Genomic DNA, 14,697 nt, shown 5'->3' on the forward strand with positions numbered 1-14,697 from the left:
TCCAGTGGCTAAGAGTCCTCACTCCCAACGCAGGGGCCAGGTTCGATCCCTAGTCAGGGAACTAGAGCCTGCAAGCTACAATGAAAGATCTTGGATGCTGCAAATGAAAAGATCCCGCGTGCAACAACAAAGATCCCATGTGCCGCACGATGCAGACAAATAAATAAATATTAAAAGAAAAACAGAGTTCTCATCACAAAGAGGGGAAAGAAGTCCTAGAAAAGAAAAGGAAGGAACAGTCCTTGCTGCCCTCTCAGATCCCTCAGTGGGTCACACGGCAAACACGAGGCCCAGCTGCCCGGGCGGATTCGAGGACTGGATGAGCTAGCAAACAAGACGCGGCGAGAAGGCAGGGCTCAGGCAGCGTTGTCTCCCTCACTGCCAAACAACGGAGGCTAAGGGCGTCATCTCCGCAGAACTTCTAGAAAAAACCGATCTCTGCATAAAGGACATGAGTGGCAGGGCACAGTGCCTTCAGCCGTGGTTTTGGGGAAACTGTAAAAACCCCTTCAAAGAGAAGATTCCTCTTCCAGCTCTCCAAACGGCAGACAGCTTCTACGTAACAGGTGGCATCAGACATTCTAAGTGGTTTGCTTTCTGATGGACCAACTGGCAGCCCCAGACCAGCGAATTTAAAAGACCACACGGCTAACATGGCCATAAGATTATTCTTTGAAAGCCTGATACTTCAAGCTATAAACTTATATACATGGTGATTGTATTTTCTAAACCAAAAATCAAGACACCATATAAGTATCAAATGGAATATCATTATAAAAAAGAATGAAGAAGCTCTTAAACCACTATTAAGGAAAGAAATGCAAGATATTGTTAATATCAAAGCAGAACATGGTCACACTTATGTAAAAAGGGCATTGATATATATATACACACACACAATGGCTGCTTGCATACACATAAAATTTCTCTGCCTGAAGAATTTATCATATTGGTTAGATCTAGGGAACCAGAATACAAGGATGGAAGGAAGTCTTTTCAGCGTATACCTTCTACACTTTTTGATTCTGAACCATGTACACCTATCCAAAATAATTAAAATTTAAATGAAAGTACAATCAAATCAAGCCATCTAGCCAAGCAATGGAAAAAGAAGAGCTGAAACCGCACAGCACAGGGAAGCAGGCAGACCCAGCTGCAAAACGCATCTCACAGAGCAGCGACACGACATCAAGCACGTTACTGATCTAGCCCGAGCTTCAGTTTCCTCTCCTGCAAGATAAGCATCATTTCCACGGTACAAGACTGTCTTGGGAATTTAAAGAAGATGATGAACATACAAACACCCAGGACAGGTGCCTGAGCAAGAGGAAGCAGTTAACTTGCTTCTGATTCCCCAACACCCATATGTGTCCTGAGGTACATGACAATCACACACAAGCAGGAAATATTTTAGGCAACAGGCTTTTCTTTAAAATTTTGATTGCATCACCACTTCTTTCCCAAAAAGGGGAGATCCTCATTGTCTTTCTCTCCCACAATAAAGGAAAAAAAAAAAAGATTGGGTCTTGAGGGACAAGAGAGCTTTTTAATTCTTGAGAAGGCTCAGAAGTACATTACAATCCGTCTTCAAGACAAGTCCATTTAAGTCCACCCACTAAAACTCAAAGAGGGTTTGTTTTCCTCCTTCAAAAGTTTCCACTGGTAAAAACTTCAGAAGAGGGAAAAAAAAATGGAAAAAGTCTCAGGCCAAGGGCTAATCTCCTAGAGAAAGTCAAGAAAGGGGCACTAAAATATTGTTTGTACTCCTGCCTTTTCAAGAGAGCCAAGTTCTTTTTTCAACTCCCAGAACCACGGTTTGTTTTCAGGCAGAGGCCTCTAGGTCAAGACTGGAGATAAGGACAGACTATTTTTCTGACAGTTATAAGTAAGCATGCAATGAACACAGAAGAGTCGTATCACAGAAAAAAATGACAACCCTAACTTTGGGCTGCCAATGAAAGCCTCAATAGGACAGTGATGATCACTGTCAAGGGCTGACTGTGTGCTGAGGCTTTTCATCTATCAACTCATTGTAATCCACACAAATAACCCCAGGACAGAGGGATTATCACTTAACTCTGGAAGCAAGCCCAGACAGCTGAAGGAACTTGCCCACAGTTACACAAGCTAGTGAGTAACAACAGGATTCAATTCCAAAGACATACCACCATTTCACTCTTTGTCTCAATTATAAATAATGAGAAAATGGCAACTGAGATATGCTAAGTCAGAATTCCATTTTAAGAAGAGAGAAAGACTCCCTTAAAATTAATCTTGTATCACTTTGCTTAGTATTAAGGTCATTCTATTATCTTTACGCTCCCTGTAATCAATTCAAATGAAAGGAAAGCAGCGCTATCTATTCGTGCCAACTCTGAGAACAAATATTAATCGAATTGCTGCTTCGAATGTCTATGAGAAAAGACACCAGGGACGTCAGCGCCAAGAGGGGGCACTCACAGTTTTGTAGATGTGTTCGGTGGGGCCGCCAAACTCCTGCTGCATTCTTTCCTCAAGGAAATAGATACGGAGCTTTAGGTTAAAGTTTTCTTTCTTCAGTTCAGTGATTTGCTAGAAAATAAGCACAGACGGGTTATCAAAAGTAAGGTCTGAGGGACAAGACCTCCATGAATGCCCATAGCTTCCAAGGCTACAAAGGCAGTAAGAGCTCATCTTTGCTACGACTGTACAAACCCAGGATTAAGAGCCAAATTCAGGACAATCTGAGCACTGACATGAATAATGGCTGAGTGGAGAGAGCGAATTCGTGACTCCGTACTAAAAGCAAGTTAGTAAAGAAAAGGAAGAAGGGAAGCTCTTCTTTACAAAGGAAATCAAGTTAATAAATGTAGACAGTAGCAGGGAGAGAAAACCACCGTTAAGTACCGCTATAGCCGACTAACACACACAGAAATAAGTGACTCGGGCAGTGATCAGCACAGAAACGCACTGGGTGAAAGAGCGCTGGAGGGCACAGCATTCCCACTGTCTCAAGATGGTCACGCCACACATGGCTTATCATTTACAAAAGGAAAAAGTGTCGTCACGATTTAGAAGCCTTGCAGACATCACCCTAATCAACAGAATATATTACTACTACCCCTGGTGGGAAAGACTGACATGCTGTGCCTCCTGAACTAAGTCACTGAAAGTACGCAATTTCATTTAAAAATGCTAAAATACCTATAATCTTCTTCTTTTTTTTTTTGGCAACTTAATGGCTTGTGAGATCTCAGTTCCCCAACCAGGGAACTGAACCTGGACCCTGGCAGCGAAAGCACCAAGTCCTAACCACTGGACTGCCAAGGAATTCCCAAAATACCTACAACCTTCAACCTACAACTAATCAAGCGCTGTCAGACTTCCCTGGTGGCGCAGTGGATAAAAATCCGCCTGCCAATGCAGGGAACACGGGTTCAATCCCTGGTGCAGGAAGCTTCCACCCACCATGGAGCAACTAAGCATGCACCTACTGAGCCTGCGGGGGACAGCAGCTGAAGCTCGTGAACCCAGGGCCTGTGCTCCGCAATGGGAGAAGCCATAGCCCTCGCATCTCCACAAAGCAGCCCCTGCTCGCCACCAACCAGAGAAAAAAGCCTGTACGCGGCAAGTAAGACCCAGGGCAGCCAGAAATAACCACAAATGAATACAACTTTTCTTAAAACATTTAATCAAGAGTCGTCAATCAAACAAATCCAAATTGAAGGGCTCTCTACAAACAACAGACTCGGACTCTTCAGAAATCTTCATGACAATCTCAAGACAAAAATGGGGGACTCTCCTAAATGAATGGAAGTAATAGAGGCCTGACTACAAAGTACAATAAAATCATACAGTGACTCTTGAAATCTTTTTACACTATATGGAGACAGCTGCTGCTGCTAAGTCACTTCAGTCGTGTCCGACTCTGTGTGACCCCATAGACGGAAGCCCACCAGGCTCCCCCATCCCTCGGATTCTCCAGGCAAGAACACTGGAGTGGGTTGCCATTTCCTTCTCCAATGTGTGAAAGTGAAAAGTGAAAGTGAAGTCGCTCAGTCATGTCCGACCCTGAGCGACCCCACGGACTGCAGCCTACTAGGCTCCTCCATCCATGGGATTTTCTAGGCAAGAGTACTGGAGTGGCTTGCCATCGCCTTCTCCGATGGAGACAGCTAGGGGACTCTAAATAACAACTTTCCACCAGGCAATAGTATTATGAATTTGTAAGAGAATGTCCTAAGCAAGAGATTCATGCTGAAGTTCTCAAGGGTACTGTCATAATATCTGCAACTAGCACCCTAATGAGGGGGGAGGGAGGGGAAAAGAGAGCAAGTAGATGTAACAAATTTAAAAGAACTGAAATCAAACTATATTCCTTGACCATAATGGACATAAACCTAGAAATCAATGACAGAAAGAAAACTGGGAAATTCCCAAGTACTTAGAAATGAAACAGCACGTCTCTAAACAATCTACAGGTACAAGAGGAAATCAAAAGACATTTTGAAAAAATGAAAATGAAAATAAATCAAAGTCTGTTGGATGCAGTTAGAGTAACACTTAGAGGGGAACTTACACTGTTAAACGCTTTAGAAAAGAAAAAATATACATATACACTTTAAGTCGATAGCTCAGTTGGTAAAGAATCCACCGGCACCGCAGGAGACCCTGGTTCGATCCCCGGGTTGGGAAGATCCGCTGGAGAAGGACAGGCTACCCACTCCAGTACTCTGGTCTGGAGAATTCCATGGACTGTACAGTCCATGCAGTCGCAAAGGTGACTTTCACTCACGAGGACCTCCTGGGCAGCAACAGGGAACTCCACTCAGCACTCTGTGATGGATCTGAGTGAGTCTTCCCCACACAGAATCACTATATGTATTCTGTATGTGTATGTATGTAATTCACCTTGCTGTATAGCGGAAACTAACACAACACTGTAAATCAACTATACTCCAATAAAAATAATTGTTTTTAAAAAAGAATATTTCAAATCGATCATCTAAGCTTCTATTTTAAGAAACCATGAAAAGAGCAAAATAAACCCAAAGCAAAAAGAATGAAGACTATAATAAACATAAGAGCAGAAATCAGTGAAAAGGAAAAGAGAAAAACAACAAAGAAAAATCACTTTTAAAAGATGGCTCTTTCAAGTGATTAATGAAACTAATACACCTCTAGCCAAACTGGTAAAAAAATAAGAGAGAGACGACATAACTTACCCATATCAAGAATGAAAGAGGAATTATTACAGATCCCATAGTTATTAAAAAGATAATGTGAGAATAATGGATACAAATCTATGTATGTAAACTGGAGCGCTTAGATGAAATCACACAATTCCTTCAAAGCTGCAAATTATCAAAATTCACCAAAGAAGAAATTAAGAGAAACTAAATACTCCTATAGCTATTTAAAAACTTAAATTTGTAATTAAAATCTTCCAAGAAAGAAAATTCCAGGATGATTTCAGTAGCAATTTCTACCAAATATTTAAATCTCTACCAATTTTATACAACATCTTCCACAAAATAGAAAATGAGGGAACTTTCCCACTTCATTTTAGGAGGGCAGCATTACCCTCATAAAACCAGACAAAAATATTATAAGAAAACTACAGACTAAATCCTCTAAATGATAGATGCAAAATCCTCAACTAAATTTTAAAACATTCAGTTCAGTTCAGTTGTTCAGTCGTGTCTGACTCGTTGTGACCCTATGGACGGCAGCACGCCAGGCCTCCCTATCCATCACCAACTCCCAGAGTTTGCTCAAACTCATGTCCATCGAGTGAGTGATGCCATCTAGCCATCTCATCCTCTGTTGTCCCCTTCTCCTCCTGCCCTCAATCTTTCCCAGCATCAGAGTCTTTTCAAATGAGTCAGTTCTTTGCATCAGGTGGCCAAAGTATTGGCATTTCAGCTTCAACATCAGTCCTTCCAATGAACACCCAGGATTGATCTCCTTTAGGATGGACTGGTTGGATCTCCTTGCAGTCCAAGGGACTCTCAAGAGTCCTCTCCAGCACCACAGTTCAAAAGCATCAATTCTTCGGTGCTCAGATTTATGGCCCAACTCTCACATCCATACATGACCACTGGAAAAACCATAGCTTGGACTATACAGACTTTTGTCAGCAAAGCAATGTCTCTGCTTGTTAATATGCAGTCTAGGTCTGTCATAGCTTTTCTTCCAAGGAACAAGCGTCTTTTAATTTCATGGCTGCAGTCACCATCTGCAGTGATTTTGGAGCCCAAAAAAATAGTCTGACACTGTTTCCACTGTTTCCCCATCTATTTGCCATGAAGTGATGGGACCAGATGCCATGATCTTTGTTTTCTGAATGTTGAGCTTCAAGCCAACCTTTTCACTCTCCTCTTTCACTTTCATCAAGAGGCTCTTTAGTTCTTCTTCACTTTCTGCCATAAGGGTGGTGTCATCTGCATATCTGAGGTTATTGATATTTCTCCCGGCAATCTTGATTCCAACTTGTGCTTCATCCAGCCCACCATTTCGCATGATGTACTCTGCATATAAGTTAAATAAGCAGGGTGACAATATACAGCCTTGACGTACTCCTTTTCCTATTTGGAACCAGTCTGTTGTTCCATGTCCAGTTCTAACTGTTGCTTCCTGATCTGCATATAGGTTTCTCAAGAGGTAGGTCAGGTGGTCTGGTATTCCCATCTCTTTCAGAATTTTCCACAGTTTATTGTGATCCACACAGTCAAAAGCTTCAGTGTAGTCAATGAAGAAGAAGTAGATGTTTTTCTGGAATTCTCTTGCTTTTTCTATGATCCAGTGGATGTTGGCAAGTTGATCTCTGGTTCTTCTGCCTTTTCTAAATCCAGCTTGAACATCTGGAAGTTCATATACTGTTGAAGTCTAGCTTGGAGAATTTTGAGCATTACTTTGTGAGCATGTGAGATGAGTGCAACCATGCAGTAGTTTGAACATTCTTTGGTATTGCCTTTCTTTGGAAAATTGGAAACATATTAACACATCATGAGTTGGATTTATCCCTGGAATCTATGGTTACTTCAATATTCCAGAGTCAATCCATGTAATCCACCAAACTAAAAGGCCAGAGAAGAAAAAAACACATATGATCATAGCAAAACGTGCAGAAAAAGCATTAGACACTCAACAACCATTCAAGATAAAAATTCAGCAAACTAGAAATTCAAGGAAACATCCGTTATCTGATAAAGGACACATACAAAAAAAGTCACACATCTACAAAAAACATATTTACTAAAGATGAAGAATGAAATGCTATTCCCCTAACATCAAGAAAAAAGAAAGGATATTGGCTCTTATGATTCCTATTCAAAATGTATTTGAAGTTACAGACGGTGTGATAAAACAAGGGAAAAAAATAAAAGGCATCCAGATTGGAAAGGAAGAATTAAAACCACCTTTATGTGCAGATAACATGACCATATATACAAAAAATTCCAAAGAATCTACCAAAAAAAGCTCCTAGAACTCATTAAGTGAGCTCAGCAAAGTCAGCATGCAGTTATCAATCATATTTGAATATACTAGAAACAAACAATCGAAAACTGAAAAAATTTTAAATACCATTCACAGTATCTCCGAAAAGGAAAATTTGTAAGAACAAATCTAGTAAGACATTATGTATGTCTGATGAAATCAAGAACCTAAATAAGTGAGGAAGATTTACCAAATTCATGAATTGGAAACCCTTCTTTTAAATCAATAAATTGAGCTTCATCAAAATTTTAAAAGTTTGCTTTGGAAAAACACAGTGCTGAGAGAATGAAAAGACAAGCTACACTGTAAGAGAAAACATTTGCAAATCCCAAATCCAACAGAGGAACGGTATCTAGAATACATAACTGTCTCTCAAAATGTCATTGCTAGGAAGCAACTCAATTAAAAAAAAACAAAAACAGCAAAAGATTTGAAAAAACACTTCACAGGAGAAGATACACAGATGACAAATAAGCACAAGAAAAGATTTTTAAGCATCTTTAGCCATTAGGAGAAAGTGAACTAAAACTATAATGAGATACCACTACGCGTCTATTAGAATGGCCAACAAAAATTTTTAATTGATAATACCAAATGCTGATGAAGACGTGGAACAAATGGAACTCTCATATTCTGAAGACGGGAGTGCAAAATGGTACAATCACTATGAATAATAGTTTGGCAGTTTCTTACCAAAAAAAAAAACTACATTTACCATATGACTCAGCGACTCCAGTCCTAGGTGTTTACCCTAGAGAAGTGAAAACCCATGCCCACACACAGACACACACACACAAAGAACTTTTACAGGAATGTCTACTGCAGCTTTATGAATAATCACCAAAGCATGGAGAGCTCAAACGCTCTTCACAGGGCGAATGAGTGCAGCGCACATCCACACGGCGGAAAAGACTCAACTACTGCGGTCCATGACCCGTGAATGGATGTCAAAGACACCACGGTGCGGGGAAGACCTCAAAAGATGACAAGCTGCATGATCCCATGCATCCGATCTCTGGAAAAAGCAAAATTACAGGGACTGAGAATAGAGGGACAGCTGCGAGAGGTCTGGGTGAAGAGTCTGACCACAAACAGGGAACATTCGGGAACTGTTGGCATTTTGGAACATTCTGACTGTGGCTGACAGCCACACGAGCCTACAACTATATACACATATACCAAAAAAAAAAAAATCAAATAAATACATTTCTTGATTATGACAAAAGTTACAAGGGAGTATACATATGTCAAAACTCAGCTAACACTTAAAATTGCAGGGGTTTATTTTATGCAAAAGGAGAACGGGGTAGCAGAGGATGAGATGGTTAGAGAGCATCACCAATTCAATGGACATGAGTCTGAGCAAACTCTGGGGGAGCCTGGCGCGCTGCAGTCCCTGGGGTTACGCAACTTGGAGACCGAACAACGACGACAAAATAAAATATAGTGAAGTATTAATAGCTGTACTTGAATGTTACTACATCACCATAAATATATATTCATTGGGGCTTTTCTTCAACATTTTAAAAAATAATTGGTAATAGCATATAATACTCCTTTTAATAAATTTTTGAATACTTTTACGACTGATAGAAGAAAATGATAAGCATACTGTACATTAAGTACATTTCAAATTTTCCACCCCTGGCCCCTTGTTAACACTTAAACTTTCAATTTTGTGGCTAAGAAGAACAGAGCAACAAGCAATTGATAGGTTCATTAAAGCCTCCCTTTTAAATGTTTTAAGGAAACAGCACATAAAACATTCATTCAAACAAAAAGTCTACCCTGCCAGATGCTTCCTATAAAGAGAAACCTTATTCCATTACTTGGCTACCAATAAATTATTTATGGAGGTTGCTGAGAATGCCCACATTGTGCATGCTGCTAAAATTCTTGGCAACACTTGAAAGAATATTTGTTCTATTTATAGGTGAAGAATTTTTTTTAATGAGAAAAGGTAAATAAGCCTTCAGAAGGTCACTGCAAACGCCAGCCAAGCCCCAATGAATAAAATTAAATACAGGCACCAACTTTGCTGCAACAATGCCAGTCTCGTCCTCTGCTTAATGCCAGAGCCTTCATCAAGCTTTCGCTGACGACCCCACCAAGCTGGCCTGGGGTCCTTCTAGATGTTTCCACACACCCTTTAAATTGTTTATCACAGCAGCCTATCACACTGCAGTCTACCAGCTGGGGGATTGGCCTTTCTACCCAATCCGTCTCTAAGAGGTGGGGAACCATACCCTCTTTTGTATTTTAGTCTACAATATAAAGAGATAGTTGTTAATACACAACAACAAAGGAGTGGTCAGAAGGCTGGACGTATTTACGAATTTCTTGAAGGCCATGTGATGCAAGGAGAGACCACAGGCTTCAGAATCAGACAGACATTGCTTTTTTCTATCACGTTTTTAAGATTTTTAAAATGTGGACCATTTTTAAAGTCTTTTATTGATTTTGTTCTGTTTTTAAGTTTTGGCCCCAAGGCATGGGGGATCTTAACTCCCCCAACAGGGATCAAACCCGCAACCCCTGCATTGAAAAGTGAAGTTTTTACAACTAGACTACCGAGGAAGTTCCTCCATCACTCTTAGAATAAAACTTCCTGGGCTTCCCCAGTGGCTCAATGGTAAAGAATCCATCTGCAATGCAGGAGACGCAGGCTTGATCCCTGGGTTGGAAAGACCTTCTGGAGAAGAAAACGTCAACGCACTACAGTATTCTTGCCTGGAAAATTCCATGGGCAGAGAAGCCTGGCAGGCTACAGTCCACAGGGCTGCAAACGTTAAAATAAGTAAAGGTTGGTGCCATGGCCACAGATTTGTGTGATCTGGCTCTACGCTTGGCCAAAAGCGCCCTACCCCTCACTGGTAAAACTCCACCCTCCCTGGTCCTCACAGAAGCCGGGCCTTGTCCGCGTGCACAGCTCTTCCTGCAGCCCTCGCCGGGGAGGCTCAATCTCAGGCTTTCCATCTCAGCTTAAACAGCAGAGCCTCCAAAAGGCCCTTCCTAATGACTGGCTCCAAAGAGGGCCATCTCCACTACCTCCACCAAGTCACTCTCTCACGCAGAACTCTTATTTTCTTATTAGAAGTTGTCACAACCTGCCTTCATCTTCGATCCTTACACATGTACTATTTGCCATCACACCTGTTACATGAGTATCATCCACTTGTGGAGGGCAGGGACCTTTGCAATCTATCTGAGACTTGTGGCACAGTATCCGGGACACAGGGCACACTCCATCAGCATGTGTTGAATGAATGAATGCAGCTGGCCCGGGCGACCTTACGAGCCGTACGAGTTTAGTCAAGTTCGTTATTCTGCGTGCCTCAGTTCCTTTATCTATAAAAATGGGATTATAATAATGCCTCTTTCAGAAGGCTATTATAAGGATTAAAAGAAATTAATTGGGAAGTTTAGTATTGTGCCTGACACAGCATAAGAACTTAAATCACTAATATTCTTTTCATTTATACCTTTCATCTGCACTTGAAGTAAGTTTAAGAAATGAAAAAAGAAAAAGAGTGCAAACACTGAAAACAGCTTACCATACACTAGGAACAAATACCTGAAAATCCACCAGATATGACTCAGAAACTCAGTGCTCAAAAGCAGGTGAACGCGAGGGCGGTACTTGCCACATTCCAGCCCTGGCAACCCGAGTGGGACCACGGAGTTGGAGTCTCTGAAAGAGGAGCCACCCCAACTCGGGCCCAGCTTGGCAGCAGGACACCCTCTGAAGGCGCTTCTCCTCGGTCATCGTGACCTCCTCCCGCCCCCTGTCAAAGGCCCTCCAAGCCTAGGGCACCACCAAAAAGGGAAGAAAGACAAAAGCCAACAACACAAAAGAGAACCAGGGCAACTCCAAGCAGCCGAACTCTCAGCCAGGAGCCGCGCTTCTGGCGATCTGGCCATCAGCCTCAGCGGCCTGAGGGGGTCTGGGACTCCACAGCGGAAGCTCAGCCACCAGGGCACCTCTGGACTGCAGGCGGCAAGGACCGACAGCAGGGCCCTGCGGCCAGTGGAGCCAGAAGTGGACTCAACGCCCAGTGCCGTCACCCGTGAGCCACGTAACCTTGGGACTACCGCATGCCTTTGAGTCACTGTTCGCTCATCAATAAAAAGAGGATCAAAGTCAACTACCTCACGGAGGTGTTGTGACAACTACATGACCTACAGTACCTGGCAGAGCCTGGCACTGAGCAAGCAGAAAACACAGGATCACTTTCAGAATGAATCCACTTCTCACTCAATATGCAGACCTTCGAGCCCAGTCCAAAAACTGTTAGACCATTCACCCAGACATCACAAAAACCATGAAATCCTGCTGCCCAGAGCTCATTTCTGGTAAATAACACCCCACGTAAGACAATTCTCCCAGCAGCAGCTAAGTGGGGTTAGTAAGATGAAGACACCCTGGGATTAGCTTCTGATTCCAGTGCTCTCCCAGTGTCCTCAAAACATCCAGAAAACTGTTGCTAGGCAAACACCTATTCATCAACCAACAATACTGGAGGAACAACAGAATTTTAAAAGTAACTCAAACAACACCTGGAATGCAACTATCTTATGAAATCTACTTCTATATATTCTTTTCAGCCTTTGCTCATGAATACATATTTTTTGTAAAATTGTAACATAAGTGAATTTATATAATCCATTGCTTCCTCTAACATGTCTTAAATATTTTCATGTTGCTACAGAATTCCCATAATTATCACTTAAAATGACTGCACCCAATTCCACTGAATTCACAGTCAACTGCTTAACCATTTCTCTGCTGAGTATGCACGGATTCAGCGTGCTCCAGAAGAATGCCTGCGGGCTTTCCAACCAGAAAGACCAGCTGTGCATTTGGCCTTCTTTTTGTTTCTGATCACACCAAACTCCTGAGCGAATCACTGAATCTCTCCAACCTCAGCTTCCTCACCTGGGAAACACCTTCATCACAAACTTGTTGCAATAAGCCAAAGAGATGACAAACGTAAAATATAACTCCCTTGTTCCCGATTTTTCACAATCATATACAATGTGACAACACCTTCATGCTGGCAGCTTTTCCCTTCTGCTGGGTTCTCGCCTCTGGATGAATTTCCCCAAGATGGATTACTGGGCTCAAGAGTAATATTATTTTTATGACCATCAAAATCTCTTTCCAAATGGTCTTCAAAAAGATTGTGAACATTCACACTGCCCAGCCCGCCATCTGGCCAGGTCTGCAGAGGTCTGAGCACCCAGAGCATGTGACCCAGCGCGGGAGACCAGCCTACTCCACAGATGAGCCTCTGCACTGAACACTAACCAGACCTGATTCCCAAGACCTCTGGCCCTGACAGGCCCCATCTCCTGCAGAGCCAGGACCACAGAGCGGCGGTGACAGTCACTCTGCCAGCTCCAGAGTGTCCTCCACCACTTCCGCCAACCTGTGCCCCACATGATTCCTGCTCTCCTGCCGGGTTCTAAAGGTGCCCCCGTTCTCCCTCTCAGCCTCCCCTTACCCTCATCACTGCCTGCCCTCCTAAGACTCTGGGGGGAATCTGTGTGCCCCCTCCCTCCTGCTACACTGCTCCAGCCACCTGATTCACAGAATGTAGCAGCCACCCCCATCGGCTTAAGACCCAGGATACCAGGCACTGTCCTGGCATGTGTTCCTTAATCCTCACAACCCTAGGTGTTAAATATTACTTTTCCCATTTCACAGATAAGGCAACCAAAATTTACAGCTTACAAGGTAACACACTTAATTTTGAAAATATTCACTGATGAATGGCTAAACTCTAAGCAAAACCAAGAGGCCTGCATTTTGCTAGACCCTCGTTAACAGACTCTGATGTTCAGATATCCATAATCCAAGACTAGAATAAAAGAAATCACAAGTTTCCCCCTTAAGTCCAAAGTATTGTAGCCCTCTCTTTAATATGTATGCAAACTTAAAATCAACATTAGACGCCAAGAGCATTTCCTATAAGCATCCCAACACAGAGATCCTGCATTCAGCAGCTCAGGCCAGATGAAAATTTTCAGTGACTTATAAAGACCTGAAAGGGAGACGCCAAGAACCATATTGTCATTTCAATTTCAACTGCAGAATTTGTTCTTGAAAGTGCTACAATAAAAAATATTAATGTCATAAAAAAAAAAAAAAACCCTAACAGCAGCCAAAGGACCACAGTGATAAAGCCAAAACATAAATCCTAAAACATACTGGCATAGAGGGCTCCCCCTTGCCTTTCAGAAAGTCAGTATTTGAGTCATCAAGAACACACCTGAGAAAGGGAAATGTCAATCACGTGACAGAACAGAAAAACAATAATAATAAATTTAACCGGAACCATGAGAAAGGCGTAACACACAGAATGAGCTCTGTGCTAGGGACACGCGCCTCACACACCTCCCCTCACGGATCTGCACAACAGTCCTGGGAAGCAGAAACTCATAACATATCCATTTTAAAGACAGAGAAAGTACAGGGAGGTTAAGTGACTGGCCCAAGGTTGCCCAGAAGGGGATGAGCAGGCGGGCTGGCTTCAGAGCCCGCGGCCCTGGGCACAAACTGCGCCTAAGAACGGCCTAGCCGTCGCCCATCTCTCGGCCTCCGTTTCTCCTCTCTCCTATAAGGGGCTTCCCTGGCAGCTCAGACGGTAAAGCATCTGTCAGCAATGCGGGAGAGCCGGGTTCAATCCCTGAGTCAGGAAGATCCCCTGGAGAAGGAAATGGCAACCCACTCCGGTACTCTTGCCTGGAAAATTCCATGGACAGAGAAGCCTGGTGGGCTACAGTCCATAAAAGAGAGCTGGATTCAATTCTCAGATTTCTCCCAGTTCAGAAGGCAACGACAACATGTGAAGCTAAAATTCTAAGACTGTTAGATTTTTCCATCTAGAAACAAAAATCAAAGCTGTGCCTTTCAAAAATTAAACAACTCTGCATCTCGCAGAGCTGCTTCAATATTAAAGTAATATATATGAAGAGTTTAACACTGACAGTTCCCAGCTCAGAGCAAGAGCTCAGTAAACAGTAGCTATTATTACTCTTATGATAAAACACAAACAACCATTTAACAGTGGAGCACATTTTAATTATACACGATGTGGAATAATCAAATCTCATTTGTTTGAGGCCCCAGACCCCACTGCATGTATCAGGTTGTACAGTTGAAATTATAACAACTCAACGCTCCAGAATTACTTGTTTCCATTGGAGATCTGACAC

General features: G+C 42.5%; 1 protein-coding gene across 10 annotated transcripts in view; it reads right to left on the bottom strand.

The window, feature by feature from the left end:
- The window catches only part of CDK5RAP2 (CDK5 regulatory subunit associated protein 2), a 171,447-nt gene that overhangs the window by 142,889 nt on the left and 13,861 nt on the right, over nt 1-14,697 (bottom strand). For all 10 annotated transcript variants that reach the window (XM_055427760.2, XM_088838314.1, XM_055427762.2 and 7 more), the window contains one exon: nt 2,461-2,571. In XM_055427760.2, the coding sequence (XP_055283735.2) occupies nt 2,461-2,571 (111 nt within the window). The remainder of the gene's footprint in view (nt 1-2,460; nt 2,572-14,697) is intronic.

Source organism: Moschus berezovskii, chromosome 7 (genome assembly GCF_049115385.1).
Source record: "Moschus berezovskii isolate FMDL1 chromosome 7, NW_MosBer_1.0, whole genome shotgun sequence".
In the NCBI taxonomy this organism is placed as follows: Eukaryota; Metazoa; Chordata; class Mammalia; order Artiodactyla; family Moschidae; genus Moschus; species Moschus berezovskii.